General features: G+C 36.1%; 1 protein-coding gene across 1 annotated transcript; it reads left to right on the top strand.

Moving 5' to 3' along the window:
* Nucleotides 1–3,199: 3,199 nt before the first annotated feature.
* Nucleotides 3,200–17,816, top strand: LOC120351529 (facilitated trehalose transporter Tret1-like). The gene is made up of 2 exons (XM_039429292.1): nucleotides 3,200–3,423; nucleotides 16,395–17,816. The coding sequence occupies exons 1-2, from the start codon at nucleotides 3,357–3,359 to the stop codon at nucleotides 17,783–17,785; spliced, it is 1,458 nt and encodes a 485-aa protein (XP_039285226.1). The 5' UTR covers nucleotides 3,200–3,356; the 3' UTR covers nucleotides 17,786–17,816.
* The last annotated feature ends 3,480 nt before the right edge of the window (nucleotides 17,817–21,296 follow it).

The following is a 21,296-nucleotide window of genomic DNA, read 5'->3' as shown; positions in this document are numbered from 1 at the left end:
CAGCTGGCTCAAATCTTTGAATAGTAGACTTGAGATGCGCGGGAACACTAGCGTCAGGTGATCAATTTTCATAACGGCAAGGAAAGTTGTGTGAGTGCGCCACACCAGATTTTTAAAGTTTTATTCATTAATACGTGAATAGTATTCTAAGTAATTCTCAAGCTTAGTATAGTAATAGTATAGTAATAGTAATTCTCAAGCTTGGTTTTCATTGGTAGAGTTAGAAGTAAAGTTCTCTCGGCAAGTACTAACTATCTTGTGAACTCTCCCAATGAAATCGTTCATAGTAGAGTAGGGTCATGGTAGATTTCTAGTTTTTAGTAGAGCAGAGTGGGATAGTACTCCACCACTTGCCTTCCCCCACCACCGTTTCTCACTCTACTCTACCACTACTATGCTAATGAAAACAGTCTCGAGCTAGTAGAGTAGAATCGTACCGTAGGCTATCAAGTTCAAGAAGTATTGATATTCATTAAAATTGATTTATAAAAAGTGTCAATTCATTAAAGTGTTCAAGTGTTATTTTATTAAAAAGTATTGACATTTTAAGGTTAGTTCTGTTCACTAGACTTACTTACTTGTCTCAATTGTAATGAAAACAATTACTCGACCAAGTAAGTAGAGTAGAGTTAGCTCGGTAGAGTTAGTATGCCAGTTACTCGACTAGTGAAAACAAGGCTTAACATTCACCAATATTCCAACATTAGCCAGTTCGAAGTGAGTGTATGAAATAATTTATGAAAATGAAATAGTTTATGAGAATGAATTATTCATTTCATTCACTTACTTTAAAATGTGATCAATATTTTGATATTATGTTGTGAATGAAAATTAAAAAAAAAAATGGAAAAACAAGAGTAGCCTAGTCCACGACAAAAATATATCATATACAAATATTAATTGACCGAGCGAAGTGAGGTCTAAGATCCAAGTCGACGGTTTGGCATTTTTCTTAATGTTAAAATGTTTGAATGTTTATATGTTTATATGTTTACATGTTTTTATGTTGCGCATTTACGGCGAAACGCGGTAATAGATTCTCATGAAATTTGACAGGTATGTTCCTTTTTTAATTGCGCGTTGACGTATATACAAGGTTTTTGGAAATTTTGCATTTCAAGGATAATATGAAAAGAAAAAGGAGCCTCCTTCATACGCCAATATTAGAGTAAAAAAATCAGACTATAGAATTATTCATCATAAATCAGCTGTCTAGTGGACTATAATACTACCCGTTCAAAAACATCGAACATCTTGAAAATTGTATCTTTCCATCAACGTTGTAGACAGTTGCAACCAGACCTGATAACAGCGCTCACACTCACATTCCGGGACGACACGTCACGGTACGATATAGGACAGAAAGCTCTATTTTTATTTAGGATTTTTTCTAGACATTTTATATTGATAAATTATTTATTAATTTTTGAGAAAACATAACAACAGATCAATGTAAGTCACTGAGCGCGAGGTCTACTTTTCACAGAACTACTAGTACAATATAGGTACCTACTATGGAGTGATATCTAAGTTCATTTTATTTATCAATCAATCTACTTTACCTGTGTTTTTACTTTCCTTGCCCTATTACTATAGGTAAGGAAAGTATTGCTTTCCAAAAAAAATTAAGGTACCCTAATTTCATGTTTTCTATACGTTTCAAGGTCCCCTGAGTCCAAAAACATGATTTTTGGGTGTTGGTCTGTGTGTGTGTATAGCTGCGTACACATATACGAACTTCCAACCCGCACCGAGCACGCTCTGTCCTCGTACCGCCCTCGTTCCTCCATCGAACCACAGTCGCTCCGCCCATGCACCCATCATGAACGTTACGGAAGATGTTAGATCTTCTCGCGTTCCCCGGTCGAACCACTGTTGCTCCCCTACCCGGTCGATCATCAATCGCTCTGTTGGAGTGAAGTTCGGTTGCGGATTAGAGCGAAAGTCTGTACGCACCTTTAGTGTGTGTGTGTGTGTGTGTGTATGTGTGTGTGTGTATGTCTGTGAACACGATAACTCCATTCCCAATTAACCGATTGACTTGAAATTTTAAACTTAAGGTCCTTATACCATGAGGATCCGACAATAAGAAATTCAATTCAAGATGGCGGAAAAAATGGCGGATAATTACTAAAAAACCATGTTTTTCACGTTTTTCTCGAAAACGGCTCTAACGATTTTCTTCAAATTTATACCATGAATAGCTAGCTATTTATAAGCCCTATCAACTGACATAAGTCTCATTTCTGGGAAAATTTCAGGAGCTCCGTAATATTCTTGAGAAAAATGGCGGATAATGACTAAAAATCCATGTTTTTCACGGTATTCTCAAAAATAACTTGACCGAATTTTTTCAAATTCATACCCTGTATAGTTATTTATCAGCTCTATCAACGGGCATAAGTCTCCTTTCTGGGAAACCAATGGGGGGTCCACCCCATCCTTGGGAAATGGACTTAGTAACCTCCTTCTCGTGCATGAGGTAGGTAGGTAGCGCAGTTCATAAAAAGAACACATAGTCGAGATATTTCATCTGTAGGACAGCTGTTTTGACGACTTTAAAAAAATGACGACTGAAAAAATCATCGAATTTCACAATCCACACAAAGAAAAAGTACTCTGAAAACAATTAGATATATATACACATATACAGAAGTCTGATCGTAGTTTCAAATATGAGCAAGGAAAGTAGTGTGAGTGCGCCACACAAGATTTCTGTTATTTTGCATCAGCAATGCATTTTTCATAACATATTGTAGGTATTATGGAGTGATATATTTCTAGGTTCATTTTCTTTATCGATCTACTTTACCTGTGTTGTTGTTATTATGCACTCTTCATAACTCAATACTAGTGTTCAAGTAGGAACCAAATATAGCACTGCATAGCTGTAATAAAAGTAGCTTCTTATCATTACTCTCCAATTCAATGCAACAAAACACTTCAACCCATCAAACTTTAGATTATTTGTTTTGTTTTTTGTGAAAACTTTCCAAACACGGAAATATTTCAGTTCACTTTCAATAATTCTTTATTACTTCATACAATAAATACATCATCGAAATGATAGGGAGAGAGAAAATAAGATAACCTTGTGCTATTCCTCTCTCAAATTTTGATAATTACTATCACTCTTTCAATTGATTGTTTTTTTTGCGAGCACTTCCCAAACACAAAATTATATTGATTAATTTATTCATTCACAGATGCCGTATTTCCGTGAGACAGTGCAGTGGCAATTTCTAAATGAAACATACCAGATACTTCTTGTTCAAGCAACGTGGCCATCCAGCTTACATAGATGAATAATTCAAAACAGGAGTCAATTATTCGAACAACTAGTCAACTCGTCAATCATGTGCAAGGAAAATTTGAGAAAACTGGAATCATGCAGATTTCGGCCATATTGTGCGGCGTGTGTAGGTATGTACATGTATATGTATATAAATAATAATAATAATAATATCGAGTGACCTGGCTGGCTCACTATATATATGTATATGTATATAGTGAGGTCCACGTTATAATAGTAGTGTTTAATTAGCAATGGTATTGCTATCCTTGTCTATCATTCAATAAAACGGATAGCGCTATCTCTTTCTAGCTTTGCTCTGTTGCCAGATCGTTTTCTAACAATGTAGAATTGATAATTAATTAACATGATATCTCATCTTAATTATGAAATTATTTTGAAATATAATTTATTGCTCGATAAATATAATTTATTATTTTAAACTAGAATGAACAGTTAATAAGTCTTTTTGTGTAGTTGAGAAGTTGATATTGTGGTAATTATTCATATTATTGAATGAAAAAGACAAAGATATTGTCAAAAACCACAGATTTATTGATACTTAGAAAGACCGGTTTCGGTTATTCTGTTTATCAGAGATTGACAATGGTGTAATAACCGAAACCGGTCTTTCTAATTATCAATAAATCTGTGGTTTTTGACAATTTCTTAGTCTTTTTCATTCAAGTTGATAAGTCAATCGTTTTTCTATTCACATATTTCTTTTCTTGGTTATTATTTTGTACTGAAAACAAATTTTGTTATCATGGCGAGTCTGTTGCTTATGTCGCCATTTTGTGACATTTCTGTTACACCGTTAAGTGGGAGGAGACTGTCTAGCTGGGCCAATGGCAGGCGTTCATGCCCTTGACTCGCCTACTAGTAAAAATTCTGCTGCTCTCGTATTTAGTTTTAGTTTATCAGAGATTGACAATGGTGTAACAACCGAACCGGTCTTTCTAATGTTCAATAAATCTGTGGTTTTTGACGATCTTTTAGTCTGCTTATCTAATGTTAATAATAACATGAATAGACCGTATCAGCTCACGTCTATAAAAGGCATTAACAAGACGTAGGATCGGCAACACTGTCCTCCTATCTTTCTCCACTGCCATTATAACGTGGACCTCACTATATTATGTGATTCAAGTTATCTTTTATATTTATTTCATCATTCATGCAGCATTATTTCAGGGCTTTTCGATATAGCTTTATTTAATTCAACAAGTACTATTTCTTTTAATTTGGACTACCAGGTAACCCTGCAAAAGTAAATGTAGGCTATGCCTCTTTTCATGATAGTATAACAGATGGAAATTACTATGATATTGCAATTATTCAAATGCTAATGGATTAATTATTATTATTAAACGAAAATCCAAATCAAATGCTGCAATTCACCCCGAAGACTTCTGCTACTGCAATATTGAATAGTAGCGCTCATCGAATGTCCATCTAGCTGTTTACCTGTTGTCAATAATTTATTGCAGTAGCATAAATCTTCGGGGGGATTAACAGCATTCAATTGGGATTCTCTTTTAATGATAATCTTCTTCTTTCTTTATCCGGCGCTACAGCCCTAGGTGAGCTCTGGCCTCCTTCACAACACACCTCCATTCTTCTCTGTTCATGGCTCTTTCCTTCCATCCTCTTACCCTCATCTTTCTCAGGTAATCCATCACTTGGTCCACCCACCTGTTCCTTGGCTACCTTTCTTTCTTCTGCTGTGCAACTTGCTATTAAAAACTATTTTCGGCATTCTAGCCTCACTCATCCTCATCACATGCCCCAACCACCTTATTCTTTGGCTTTAATGAAGCGTACTATATTTTCTCCTTTTATTAATGCTTCTATTTCCTCATTTTTTCTTATTCGCCATTGCTGCTCATTAATCTGAACGGGACCGTAAATTCTTCTTAGTATGGATCTTTCAAAGATTTTTAATGCATTTTCGTCAGCCATATTCATCACCCAAGTTTCTGCCGCATATGTTGCCACTGGACGCACCAATGTTCTATATATTGTTATCTTGGTGCTCCTGCCGACCACTTACTTTTAAATAATCTAACATTGGCATAGTAGGCCCTATTAGCTGCTTGAATCCTTTCTTTTATAAAAGCATTATTACCTGTGGCATTTATTGGGCATCCTAGATACTTGAAGTTCTCTACACCTGCAAACTTTTTGTTATTCACGTAGATATTTCTTGGTACTCTGGACTTGATTGCTGACACACACAGATATTTACTCTTGTTCTCATTTACAACCAGTCCGACTTTTCGTGCTTCAATTTCCAGGATTTTATAAACTTCTTTCAAGCATGCCACACTTCTAGCCATTATTACCACGTCATCCGCATATGCACATACTTGATGCATCTTGTTGAATATGGTACCTCTCTGATCCACCCTTTCAATAGCTTTCTGGAGAGCAATGTCGAACAGTACTGCTGAGAGCCCATCACCCTGCTTTACACCAGCATTAAAATGAAAGCTTCTGCTCAGCCTATTTCCCATCTTCACTTTGGCTGTAGTAGCAGCCATTATCATTGTGATGAGGTTAACAAGCTTACTCGGAATACCAAAACTCTTGAGTATCTGACACAGCTTGGCCTGATGAGACTATCAAAGGCTTGCTTAAAATCAATGAAAAGGCAGTGCACATCTATTCCGTGCTCATAGAAATTTTCTATTATTTGTTTTATTACAAAATCTGGTCAGTTGTACCCCTATCTCTGCGAAAGCCACACTGGTATTCACCAAGTATATTTTCTGAATATGGCTCCAGTCTATTTCTTATGATTGCAGAGAAAATCTTATATACAACATTCAATAGGGTAATCCCTCTATAATTCTGGCACTCCATTTTGTCTCCTCCCTTGAAAATCGGATGAATAATACCCCCTCTCCATTCTTCAGGCATCACTTCCTCTCTCCATATTAGACCTATCAGGTAATGCAAACTTTCGAAAAGAGTTTGTCCTCCTTCTTTGATCATTTCTGCCATGATAGCATCCTCTCCTGGTGCCTTATCATTTTTCATTTGTTTTGCCACCTGCATTATCTCTTGGATTGTTGGAGGATTAGTAACATCGTTTTCTATTTGTACTTGTATTTCATCCTCATCAATATCTTCAATATGTGCACGGTTCAGAGTCTCCTCAAAATATTCCGCCCATCTATCCATCATGCTTTCTTCACTAACCACTTTCCCATCCTTTCCACGGTATACCATCATTCTTGGTTGGAATCCTTTCCTCATTTAATGATAATAATGATAGTAAAATTTCATTAATACTCATATTTCCGTCCATGCTCTTTTTACTTTCCTTGCCAACTACCATAGGTAAGGAAAGTATTGCTTTCCAAAAAAAATTAAGGTACCCTAATTTCAAGTCTTCTATACGTTTCAAGGTTCCCTGAGTCCAAAAACATGATTTTTGGGTGTTGGTCTGTATGTGTGTGTGTGTGTATGTGTGTGTGTGTATGTGTGTATGTCTGTGAACACGATAACTCCATTACAAATTAACTGATTGACTTGAAATTTCAAACTTGAGGTCCTTATACCATGAGGATCCGACAATAAGAAATTCAATTCAAAATGCGGAAAAAATGGCGGATAATTACTAAAAAACCATGTTTTTCACGGTTTCCTCGAAAACGGCTCTAACGATTTTCTTCAAATTCATACCATGGATAGCTATTTATAAGCCCTATCAACTGACATGAGTCTCATTTCTGGGAAAATTGCAGGAGCTCCGTAATATTCTTAAGAAAAATGGCGGATAATTACTAAAAAACCATGTTTTCCACGATTTTCTCAAGAGTAACTTGACCGATTCATTTCAAATTCATACCCTGTATAGTTATTTATCAGCTCTATCAACTGGCATGAGTCTCCTTTCTGGGAAACTAATGGGGGGTCCACCCCATCCTTAAGAAATAAACTTAGTAACCTCCTTCTCGTGCATGAGGTAGGTAGGTAGTGCAGTTCATAAAAAGAACACAAAGTCGAGTTATTCATATGTAGAACAGCTGTTTAGACGACTTTAAAAAAATGACGACTAAAAAAATCATCGAATTTCACAGTTTACACAAAGGAAAAAGTACTCTGAAAACAATTATATATAAACATATTATACAGAAGTCTGATCGTAGTTTCAAATATGAGCAAGGAAAGTTGTGTGTGTGTGTACCACACCAGATTTTCGTATTAGTGATCTGCATCAGCATGTCTAGAATACTCAATATATAATGATCAATACTGATCAATAGAATGATCAATACATAATAATATATACACTCAGTAGGTACTAAATAGATATTCAATATGAAAATCGAGAAAATAAAGCATTTACTATCTTTTCTAAATGATAAGACTTATTACCGTCAACATTATACATCGTTTATCTCAATATACAGGGTGATTCTTATTATGGTGAAATAATTTGATACGTGATTGTAGAGGTAGAAATAAGAAAAAAAGTTCTTATAAACATATAATATCCATAAACGCTTCATTAGCGAGCTATACAGAATCAAGATTTCGCCCGGAATTCAGTTCCTCTGGTGACTTACACCGATTCTGAATTGTTTGGCGACTAGATCTTGGAAAATTTATGCTGGATTCATATGGAAAAATATCAGAAAAATTGAATAAAACTAGTCTGGATGCTGTAGTGTGAGTAGTTTTTGAGAAAGAAGTTGAAATATGCAAAAAATCTAATTAGAAAAACACAGACTTCTACGTTTGATGCCTAATAACTTTCTTTAATGACCAGTAAACAAATAATTTTTCGCAATAAAAATTGTAGAGAATTAATTCTGAGAAGAATCATGTGAGCTGTGTGAACTAAATTTGAATAAAATGTATTCTTATGTAGTACGTTACACCACAAAAATTTGCTGTTTTATGAGGAGAGAACTAATAACTCATAGGTTATAGCTGATTGCAAATAAAACATGGATTCAAATAACAGCTGTTCCAAAACAGCTGATTTATTTTGTTTTAAATAAGAAAATATTCAAAAGAAATTATCAGCTGAAAGTTATTTTAGCTCACTGTTGAACAAAACAACAAACTATAAGTTATGCCTACTGTACCGCGCTGTGTTTTTTGTCAGTGCAGTTTAATGTCAATCAATCTATTATTTGGAGGATACTGAAAGAGCAACAATTACATCCATACCACCTCCAGAAGTTCATACTCTATTGCCACGAGACTGTATTCCCCGTGCTGGTATTTGCCGATGGTTTTTAGAAACACTTTTTAACAACCGTTTTATTTACCGACAAGGCACACTTTACAAGAACAGCTATCGTTAACGTACACAACCAACATATTTGGGCAGATGAGAATCCTCATGCCATCAATCCTAATCGTCCACAACATCAGTTTTCAGTAAACATTTGGGCAGGAATCATAGGAGATCATCTACTTCTGTTCGAGCTTCCTCCCAGGCTTAATGACATAATCTACTTAAACTTTTTGAGAGAGGAGCTATTCATCTTATCTGAAGATGTACCTTTCAGTTGCGCCAAAACATTTGGTTTATGCATGATGGAGCTCCAGCACACTTCAGTGTTGCTGTTCGTGAACACCTGAATCACAGCTTTCCAAATCAATGGATAGGCCGAGGTGGGCCAGTACCATGGCCAGCTAGGTCACTAGACTTAAATCCTTTGGATTTTTATCTTTGGGGACACTTGAAAACTTTGGTATACAATACTCCGATTGATACCATTCAAGAACTCCGATCAAGGATTTTGAACGGAATAGAAATGAAAAGCAGACTCCTGGAATGTTTGAACGGGTCCGACATCGATGAAAAGACGTCTGCACATATGCATTCAGAACAACGGAGGTCACTTTGAACATCATCTTTAGTCTTTTGGTAAAGTTAAATGTCATTTAGATATTTTACATTCATATAAATCAAACTTTTCATAAAAAAACGAATATTTTATTTGCAATCAGCTACAACCTATGAGTTATTAGCTATTTCCTCATAAAACAGCAAATTTTTGTGGTGTAATGTACTACATAATAATACATTTTATTCAACTTTTATTCAATTTAGTTTACACAGCCTACATGATTCTTCTCAGAATTAAATTCTCTACAATTTTTATTGCGAGAAATCATTTGTTTACTGGTCATTAAAGAAGTTATAAGGCATCAAACGTAGAAGTCTGTGTTTTTCTACTTAGATTTTTTGCATATTTCAACTGTTTTCTCAAAAACTACTCTCACTACAGCTTCCAGACTAGTTTTATTCAATTTTTCAGATATTTTTCCATAAGAATCCAGCAGTTTTCCAAGAACTAGTCGCCAAACAATTCAGCATCGGTGTATTTCACCAGAGGAACTGAATTCCGGCGAAATCTTCACCCGCTCGCTAATGAAGCGTTTTGGATATATGTTTATGAGACATTTTTTTTCTTATTTTTACCTGTACTATCACGTATTAAATTATTTTACCATAATTAAGAATCACTCTGTATATAATGCCTGTTTTCACTAGTATATCGAGTAACTGGCATACTAACTCTACCTAGCTAACTCTACTCTACTTACTTAGTCCAGTAACTGTTTTCACTACAATTTAGAATAGTAGATGAAGTGTGTTGTCTAGTGAACAGAACTAACCTTTAAAATGAGCTCCGTGAACTTGTAAAAAACGGTGCTTGTACAAAATTAAATTTCTGGATATTCTGCCGACACAAAATTCGTAGTTTATCAATTTTTTTCGGACTTCTGCACTACAAGTTCACGGAGCCATTAAAATGTCGACTCTACGACTCTACTCTACTAGCTCGAGACTGTTTTCATTAGCATGGTAGTGGTAGAGTAGAGTGAGAAGCGGTGGTGGGGGAAGGCAAGTGGTAGAGTACTATCCCACTATACTCTACTAAAAACTAATACCACAGAATTACAGAATTATAGGAGTTTTCTCTGCTAATACTCAACCATGAATCTACTCTACCATGAATGTTTCCATTGGGAGAGTTCTAAAGATAGTTAGTACTTGCCCAGGGAGCTCTACTACTAACTCTACTAATGAAATCCAGGCTTAACTACACTGCTTTCATCTTCAACCACCAACCACAGTAATGTTCCCCGCGCATGCGCATATCCATCTCCAGTACATTACTCAATTCCAATTAATCCAGATGCAACGCAATTAGGCGTGAGTTGTGTGGACTACTGTATAGGCATAATCGAATGTGGATTATGAAACCAGGTACCGAAGCAGCTACATGAGGTCCAAGGCAGTATTGATTAACATTGGTGTTGCTATCCTTGTCTATCATTCAACAAAGGAGATAGCGCTATCCTATTCCACCTCTGCTATGTTGCCTGATGGTTTTCCAACAATAGAGAAATAAAACTTTTCCATGGTACATTCAATCTCATTTAACATTAGTGTTGCTATCCTTGTCTATCATTCAACTGAGTAGATAGCGATATCCTTTTCCAGCTCTGCTATGTTGCCTGATGGTTTTTCAACAATGTAGAAATATCACTTTTCCATGAAACATTTAATCTCAATTAATATTGGTGTTGCTATCCTTGTCTATCATTCAACAAAGGAGATAGCGCTATCCTTCTCTTTAGGCCTGGTTTCCGAGCTCGGGTTTTAGCTAAGTCTTTAAGGTGCGTACAGATTTACGCGCCGCGAACATGAGCAATCCACTTTTAATTAGCTGATGCCAAGCTTTTTATATCTGTATCTTACCGTTTCTGTGAAAATACAGATATAGTGTCACCTGATTAAAAGTGAATTGCTCATGTTCGCGGCGCGTATATATGTACGCACCTCTAGACTTAAAACAGCTAGAGTCAGGAAATTGGCTTTCCGAAACGGGGCATAGTCGTAGTCCCTATTGAATTAAATTTCGAAAAACTAGATATTGAACACAAAATAAAAAAATCTGGTGTGGCGCACTCACACAACTTTCCTTGCCGTTATGAAAATTGATCACCTGACGCTAGTGTCCCCGCGCATCACAAGTCTACTACCGTATTCAAAGATTTGAGCCAGCTGGTGACAGGGCAATAACGCTGGAGACACACATGAGGTCTGCTACCTCTTCATAGTGGAAGATTAAATAGAATCAACATTAATTTGCAATTGGATAATCACATTTTCTTAAATTTAAAGCTTATTTTCAATTTTAGGTGAAAATGTTACTGAACATTAATTGTAGAGATTTTCATGCTCAATCTACTCCACTTGATTTTCTTTGTTTCAATTGTATCTGAAGCCTGATAATTGGGAATCTATGTGCATTGATGGGGCGGAGCTCCTGAAATTTTTACATATATGGGACTTGTGACAGTTGATAGAGCTTATCGATGACTATTTTAGGTATGAATTTGATCAAAATCGTTGGAGCCGTTTCCGAGGAAATCACGAAAAAACCTGTTTTTGACAACATTTTCGCCATTTTAGCCGTCATCTTGAATTGCATTTGATCGAAATTGTTCGTGTCGGATCCTTATAGTAAAAGGACCTTAAGTTCCATTTCAAGTCATTCCGTTAATTGGGAGATGAGATATCGTGTACACAGACGCACATACACTCATACACACACACACACACACACACACACACACACACACACACACACACACACACACACACACACACACACACACACACCACACACACACACACCATGCACACACACCACACACACACACACACAAAACACCACCACACACACACACACACACACACACACACACCACACCACACACACACACACACACACCACACACACACCACACACACACACACACACACACAACACACACACACACACACACACACCACACACACACACACATACAGACCACAACACCCAAAAACAACTTTTTTGGACTCAGGGGACCTTGAAACGTACAGAAATTTAGAATTGGGGTCTCAATTTTTTCGGAAAGCAATACTTTCCTTACCTATGGTAATAGGCAAGGAAAGTAATAAGAGAGAATAATGTAAAGTTTCAGCTATTTTAAATTATTTAGAAATGTTTCATTTTCCAAAGGAAAAACGTTTTCAATTATAGAAATGAGAAAATGAAGATTATTTTGCTGTGACATTTACTGACTATTCACAGACTATTCACTGCAACTACGCCCCGTTTTGGAAAGCCATATTCCGACTCCAGCTGTTCAAAGTCTAGAACTCAGCTAAATCCCGAGCTCGGAAACCAGCCCTGAATCTCATTCATTGGAATTGATTATTCAAATATTGGAAATTTTTTTTATTGCCGAGTAAAATTGAAATATAATTGATCAGTTTGGACAAGAATATTACATCAGATAATTATACCGGTATCAGCTATCCTCTATAGAAGGAAGTGGCAAGGCAGAGAATCGGCAACGCTGCTCTCCTATATTTTTCCACTACCATTATAACGTGGACCTCACTATAGCATGTTTACTCAGTCTCACCGCCCACTCTCTCACACACACATCTCTCTGATCCTGTCTCACTCTATCACTCATCACACTCACTCTCTCTCTCTCTTCTCTCTCTCTCTGTATGTCCAAAGCTCCACCAATTTATGTAGATGCATAACAATATGATTATCTATATATATAAACGCGAAATGGCACTCAATCACTCACTCACTCGCATAACTGAAAATCTACCGGACCAAAAACGTTCAATTTGGTAGGTATGTTCAGTTGGCCCTTTAAAGGCGCACTAAGAAATCTTTTGGCAATATTTTAACTCTAAGGGTTGTTTTTAAGGGTTTAAAGTTCCTCTTTTAGCATGTATATTCTTCTTCTCCCAATCTCTTAATTATAATTGAAATTTCCATATCATATTATGTTACTATAGAACTATAATCTAGATAGAGTACCTCTTCGAAACAGTTGTTAACTGGCAACTAAATTAATAATTTTGTCAGGTTGGCATTAAGTTGAGTTGACTTTGTTAGGTTGGCACCAAGTTGAAGATTTAAATGCATTTATCGCGGAAAAATTGATTGGGCACTGCTACTTAAATCCTGGAAATATTATTACTAGCCGTCAGGCTCGCTTCGCTCGCCATATCCGTTTAGCCAGCCGTTTAGTCTGGACCCCCGACTGGATTGTCCTAACATATGATAAAAATGCTCAAATGAAAAATTCAGGCGAGCGAAGCGAGCCTGCTGATCTCATTCTTGGACGATCCAGGTGGAGCCCCCTGGCTAGACGGATATGGCGAGCGAAGCGAGCCTGAAGCTAGTTATTTATAGTTATTATATTACAAATTGCTTTTTCATATCATATACAGTTCAATAGTTATTTTCTTAGTCTATATTATGTAAATTCATCTATAATTTTGCTGTGTTGTAAGCTATTGTATATAAGTGTATAAGCCAGTATATATTGTAATCTACATAAATAAAGTACCTACTCAATCAATCAATCAATCTCTCACACTCTCTCTCTCCCTCCCTCTCTCGCTCTCTCTTTCTCACACTCACACATCTTCCTCTTCCATTCACATCTCCAAACCTGAGTCTCCTAGCAATCTGAATGTCATTGACTATCAGTCTCTACTGCCACTAATTGTGCCCCATTCAAACCCACCGCAAGATCTCATTAAAGGCATTCACTATATATGTCTCAATAGGATGCGTTGAGTAGTCTAAACAGATTCGAATAAGTTCCAACTCCATGGCCCGGTTGCACAAAAGCCGGTCAAATTTTAACCGTGATTAATTTCACGAGAACCAATCAGATAAGGCCTTTTTGATAAGACGGCTTTTGTGATTGGTTCTCGTGGAATTAATCACGATTAAAATTTAACCGGCTTTTGTGCAACCGGCACCATGAGTCACACTAAAGTGAGGTCCACGTTGAAGGCAGTGAAAAAAGATAGCAGAACAACGTTGCCGATACTCTGTCTTGGCAATGCCTCCTATAGACGGTAGCTTGTACAGGTTTATTAATGTAATATTAACGGTTCATTCTCGTTTGAAATAATTAATTACATTTTATCAAGCAAGAAATTTCATTCTTCAATAATTTCATAATGAATTTTCATAATTAAGATGAAATATTTTGTTAATATTATCAATTCTACATTATTTAAAGATAATAATAATATCGAGTGACCTGGCTGGCTCAGGTCTGGTGTCAGAGTTTTCAGGTCGCAACTGATCAATTTCAGGGCCTCTGACATGACCTAACGACTGCTTTTTAGGGACCGACGGCTTAACGTGTTCATCCGAACACGGGAGTGGCCCGAGATAAATATCTTGCCGGGCCGGGATTTGAACCCGTGCCTCTGAATCATAAAGTCAGCATCAGATCCACTCGACTACGGCCACTCCATAAAGATGATTTGGCAACAGAGCAAAGCGAGAAAGAGATAGTGCTATCAGCTTTGCTGAATGTTAGACAAGGATAGGAATGCCATTCCTAATCAAACACTGCCATTAAAACGTGGACCTCACTATAGATAAACACATCGTATTTTGCCATCCTTTTAAAATCGATTACATTGAAGACATTATTTTAAAATGACGATGTTGTCAAGTTCCGTTTAATCTGATGGAATTCATTAGGACGGCAAAATATCGTACGCACAAAAATCGATAATTGTGTGCAGGGCTTTACTGTATAAGGTAAATAATGTGGATTATACCGAGTATCCAAAAAGAATGAACCAATTTTAAACAGTTAGATTAATATTAAAATGGTACACACAAATCAATTTTGCAAATTTTTCAAATTACTCACAGAAGTATCAAGTTTATGATGATGTATTATAAGTGTTCTATGTGCCCTCCTTTTGAGGCTCGGACGACATCTAGACGGTAGCCAAATTCATCCCAGACTGTTCGCAAGATGTCTTCTTGGACTGTAGCTACTGCATCAGTTATCCTGGTTTTTATCTCCTCAATATCAAGTGCTAAGGGAGGAACAACGTTTAAGATCGTGTTTATGTTCCTCCCTTAGCACATGATATTGAGGAGATAAAAACCAGGATAACTGATGCAGTAGCAACAGTCCGAGAAGACATCTTGCGAACAGTCTGGGATGAATTTGGCTACCGTCTAGATGTCGTCCGAGCCTCAAAAGGAGGGCACATACAACACTTATAATATATCATCATAAACTTGATACTTCTGTGAGTATTTTGATAAAATTGGTTTGTGTGCACCATTTTTTTTCATAAATATAACTTTTCAAAATTTCTTCATTCTTTTTGAAACACCCCTCAAACTAGTAGTTCTTTGAACTGTAGAACTGTTCGCAGTACACGCAGAACTCACGCAGTATTCTCATCCACAAGTAACTGATTGAAACTAGAGATCTTATGGAAATACAGCAATAGACTGCTGGCTTCTCCACACATCTGTGTAATCACTTGTCAGCTGATTCATGATGAATAATATTCTATAGTCTGATTTTTACTCCAATATTGGCGTATGAAGGAGGCTCTTTTTACTTTTATATTTTCCTTGAAATGCAAAATTTCAAAAAACCTTGTATATACGTCGACGCGCAATTAAAAAAGGAACATACCTGTCAAATTTCGTGAAAATCTATTACTGCGTTTCGCCGTAAATGCGCAACATATAAACATTTAAACATTAAGAGAAATGCCAAACCGTCGACTTGAATCTTAGACCTCACTTTCAATTATTCTCTACAACTTGAGGTAAAAAATAATAAAATGAAGAGACGTGAGTTTTTGATGAAGTTGTCATTGGCAATGATCAAGTCATTCCTTCAAACCAGATTAGGAGCTCCAACACTCAGGCGAACATACGTACTTCTAAAATTAGTATTAGATAAGCAGTGCTTTACTTTCGATTTCTGTATGCACTTGGCACAAAAACTATTAAGAGATGATAATTATGGGCTATGTACTTCTTCTTTCTATATTTTTCAAAGAAACATGCATTATTAAATTGGGGTGTTCAACACCCCAGTGTGTCTACTGTGTTAGCATGAAGTAAGTGTGTCTCTGTAGGGTTGAGAATAAATATAACTGTTCCAAATTAAGTCATTCTTTTTGAAACACCCCTCAAATTATAGTAGATGTAAATCCCCCTATTCTTTTCACCAACCATTTTTTTCTGATTCACAGTGAGCCTGTTGCAACTGATGTTCGGAATGTGCATCGGATGGATGTCTCCGGCAACCATAGGACTGGAATCCTCTCCACCACAGATCGTAGATGGAGATCCACTCACCACGGACCAGATCAACTGGCTCTCATCTGTCACCTTCATCGGATGCATAGTTGGCATTCTCTTCTGGGGCTCTGTGGCTGAGAAAATCGGTCGGAAAAACACGCTCCGCCTTCTAGCACTCCCGGTTATCATGGGTTGGACACTGATATCACTAGCAAAATCAGTGAAACTCATGTATTTAGGGAGGTTTATCTTGGGTTTGAGTGGTGTAGGAGCCATAGTACCCATCCAACTCTACTTAAACGAAATATCTGAACCCTCCTACAAAGGTACTCTCACCTCCGTCATGGTGTTTTTCTTCAACGGTGGCATAGCGATCTCGTACATTTTGGGAGCCATCTTATCATTGAGAAATTTCACCCTTGTCTGCAACATAATTCCATTTTTATATCTTGCAGCATTCCATTTTTTCCCTGAATCACCTGTTTATCTTTACAGGAAAAACAAAACAAAACAAGCTGAAATGTTTCTGTTATGGTTCAGGAATAACAACTACATGAAAGTCCAAGAAGAGTTAGTATATTTAGAGGAGAACATGACCTACCAAAAAAATACCAACACGACTTCCCTCTCTAGTTTATATGAAGGTAGAGCGAGATCATATGCATTGATGATAAACGTATGGCTGTTTATAGTTTCTCAGTTTTGTGGTATCTTAGTTATGTTAACTTATACATCCTCCATCATTAAAAACTCTGGTACCACTCTGATAGAACCTGATAATGGAGCTGTTATCGTAGGAATAATACAACTCATATTATCTTGGATGACAACTTTGATTTTAGAGAAAACTTCACGCAAGCTTCTTTTAATGCTATCAATGGGGGGTATGTTTATCTCGCAGGGTTTGTTGGGTTTGTATCACTTAGGTGATGATACACATTTCTTCCCGAACTGGTTACCTGTCGTGTGTATATGTCTCCACGTGGGATGCTACACGTTTGGAGTGGGACCTGTCGCGTATGTGATTTCAGCTGAAATTACGCATCCCAAAATACAACCAACTGCGTTTTCTCTGTTTTGTTTTCTCGGTACAGCCGCTTCGTTTGTTAGTATCAAAATCTATCCTTATCTGATACACTATGTGGGGGAACATGGGTGTTTCTGGTTCTATGCAACATGGTGTCTCGTTTCTATGGTTTTAATACCCAAATTCCTGCCCGAAACAAGAGGGAAGACTTTTGAACAAATCACTGAATTGCTCGGAGAAAATAAAGATAGTTATCATCAGTGTGTGGAAGTGCGGTATGATGTACATAGCAAACAGATCGATCCAAAGGTGTGAATTAAAAACCTCTATAGTGGCGTCCTAAAATATGATTGGATGATTAATATTATTGAACGAAAATCCTAAATAAATGCTGCAAATCACCCCGAAGACCTCTGCTACTGCAGACATTGACAACAGGGCTAACAGCTAGATGGAAATTCGATGAGAACTACTATCCAAAATTAGTTGCCAGCCCGGGATTCGAACCCGATTTTCTAATCTGGCAACTAATTTTTGGATAGTAGCTCTCATCGAATTTCCATCTAGCTGTTAGCCCTGTTGTCAATGTCTGCAGTAGCAGAGGTCTTCGGGGTGATTTGCAGCATTTATTTAGGATTTTCGTTCAATAATAATTATATATTAATTAGTATTTGAATAAATGCATTCTCTATTTAATTCCATCTGGATGATTAAATTAAAAATATATAATACGTGTGCATGCATCGTGTGAAACACCTGCATAATATCGCATCATTTATAAAAAAATGAGTTAAAAATAAAATGACTATAGTGAGGTCCACGTTATAATGGCAGTGTTTGATCAGCAATCGTATTTTTATCCTTGGCTATCATTCAACAAAGCTGATAGCTCTTTCTTGCTCGCTTTTCTCTGTTTCCAGATCGTCTTTTAACAATGTAGAATTGATGATAAGAAAACAAGATATTGTCAAATTTCACTAAAATTTTAGTGAAATTTGAGAATATCTTTGTTTTCTTATTATGGAGAGATTTCACAACATCACCATCAATTCTACTAATTTTATTATGTAGAATTGATAATTAATTAACAAAATATTCAATCCTAATTATGAATTATTGAAAAGATAATTTCTTGCTTCGGATCATTTTAAACGAGAATGAACAGTCACTAATACATCAATAACCTGTATCAGCTTCCGCCTATCAATCAATCAATCAATCAATCAATCATTTATTTATTTCCAAAACATACATGAAAATGTACATGGAAAAGTCAAAAACTAAAAACTAACTCAAAGCTAAAGAGAAATAGTGACTGTTTAAAATTCATGTTTTTCAGTAAACTCGTTTATACTGTAGCATGCTAAATCTATCAAATATGCTCTCAGCAATTCCTTGAATTTTGATCTATCAGGTTATGCAACCTGGGAGACAACCAATAAATTTAATTCCCAAGTACGTTGGACTTTTTTTATATGTTTCCTTATTGTGTTTCTTTATTGTAAAATTATTTTTATTTCTGTGTTGTAATAATGTATATCTACTTGATGTGGGTATCTAGATTCGTTGGTTTTCATATATAATATTGTCCTATAAATGTACAGGCTGTACACCGTCATGACCTTTAACTTACTGAACAATGGCTTGCATAATTGCTCTCTATCAAGATTCAGAATTATTCTTATTGCTTCTTTTTGTAATAGGAGTATTTTATTTAAGTTAGAGATGCTTGCTCCTCCATATATTTCAATTCCATATGAAATGTGGGAGTCCATCATTGCAAAGTACACTGCTTTTAACGTTTCTAAGTTGGAAATTTTTGCCATAGAAGGCATTGACAAGACAGAGGATCGGCAACGTTGATCCCCTATCTTTCTCCACTGCCATTATAACGTGGACCTCACTATTAGAGCTTTGAAGTATAATTCATCACTACACACCAGAAATTAATCAATTGAAAAATATACATGACGTTCATTCCAGGTACGGGATTGAAAGTAGGTGAATCAATTATCTGATTTCTGGACATGAACATGAGCGTTATAAAGCAAAAAGTGGAATACTATGATTTGACAAGTGATGATAAATGAGATCTCAGTATTTAATATTGTTCATAGAATTAGTGTCAATAATTGCTTGTGAAATCGATGTTTAGTGTTTGTCTAAATAAATATAAATATATATTGTCTATATCGCCACTGTGAAAAAATAAATAAATGAATAAATGAAATACATATATGTAAGAAATGTAATATTGTTTGTTTTTAAAAGCTTCCCATAGACTCTTATCAGAGTGGAGGAATTGTCAAATTTTATAACACACTAGCGGTCAGGCTCGCTTCGCTCGCCATATCCGTCTAGCCAGGGGGCTCCGCCCCTGGAACCCCGACTGGATCGTCCAAGAATGAGATCAGCAGGCTCGCTTCGCTCGCCTGCATTTTCATTTGAGCATTTTTATCATATGTTAGAACAATCCAGTCGGAGGTCCAGACTAAACGTCTGGCTAAACGGATATGGCGAGTGAAGCGAGCCTGACGGCTAGTAATATAATATTCCCAGGATTGAAGTAGCAGTGCCCGATCAATTTTTCCGCGATAAATGCATTTAAATCTTCAACTTGGTGCCAACCTAACAAAGTCAACTCAACTTAGTGCCAACCTGACAAAATTATTAATTTAGTTGCCAGTTAAAAACTATTTCGAAGAGGTACTCTATCTAGATTATAGTTCTATAGTAACATAATTATGATATGGAAATTTCAGTTATAATTAAGAGATCGGGAGAAGAAGAATATACATGCTAAAAGACGAACTTTAAACCCTTAAAAACAACCCTTAGAGTTAAAATATTGCCAAAAGATTTCTTAGTGCGCCTCTAAAGGGCCAACTGAACATTCCTACCAAATTTGAACGTTTTTGGTCCGGTAGATTTTTAGTTATGCGAGTGAGTGAGTGAGTGAGTGAGTGAGTGAGTGAGTCAGTCAGTCAGTGAGTGAGTGCCATTTCGCTATATATATATATAGATATACAGTATCATTTATATACTCTAATTGGAAGTTTTTTTCACTTGTTTACCTACTTATTTTACCCTGTATTATGTGAAACTGACTCTAACTAAATTTTTCATAGTATTTTCGGTCTTTGCGTTTGTGGTAATGCAAGGCTTAGGTACTTTTTCAACGTTTCATTTCAGTCTCTGTTTCTTGAAACGGTCCTTTTCTATATTGATCCTCAATCAATTATCAATTATAATAAGATGAAATAAGATTTCTCATTCTTTATACTGTTCTCTTTTTCAAACTTTAACCCTCTTAACCTACCAATATATTATTTATCCGCTATTTTTCTTTATTCTTCATTTGATCTCCATGTTCTTTGTCTCTTATTCAATTAGGCAATAGTTATTCATTCGATTATTATTTTTTGTGTAGTTGAGAAATTTTGTATGAATTTCAAGTGAATAATTTGAATTTGAATTTGAAATTGATATTGTGGTAATTATCCATATTGAATGGATAGTAACTGATGTTTAGTGTTTGTCTATATAAATATAAATATGTATTGTCTATATCGCCACTGTGAAAAAATAAATCAATGAATAAATGGAATACATATATGTAAGAAATGTAATTGTTTGTTTTTAAAAGCTCCCCAGAGACTCTTATCAGAGTGAAGGAATTGTCAAATTTTAAACACATAATACAGTATCATTTATATACTCTAATTGAAAGTTTTTTTTTTACTTGTATACCTACTCATTTCACTCTGTATTATGTGAAACTGACTGGAACCTAATTTTTCGCCCCACTTGGATGTAATGAGCTGGT

This window comes from Nilaparvata lugens, chromosome 5 (genome assembly GCF_014356525.2).
Source record: "Nilaparvata lugens isolate BPH chromosome 5, ASM1435652v1, whole genome shotgun sequence".
NCBI lineage: Eukaryota > Metazoa > Arthropoda > Insecta > Hemiptera > Delphacidae > Nilaparvata > Nilaparvata lugens.
This window is presented reverse-complemented; position numbering and strand designations above follow the sequence as displayed.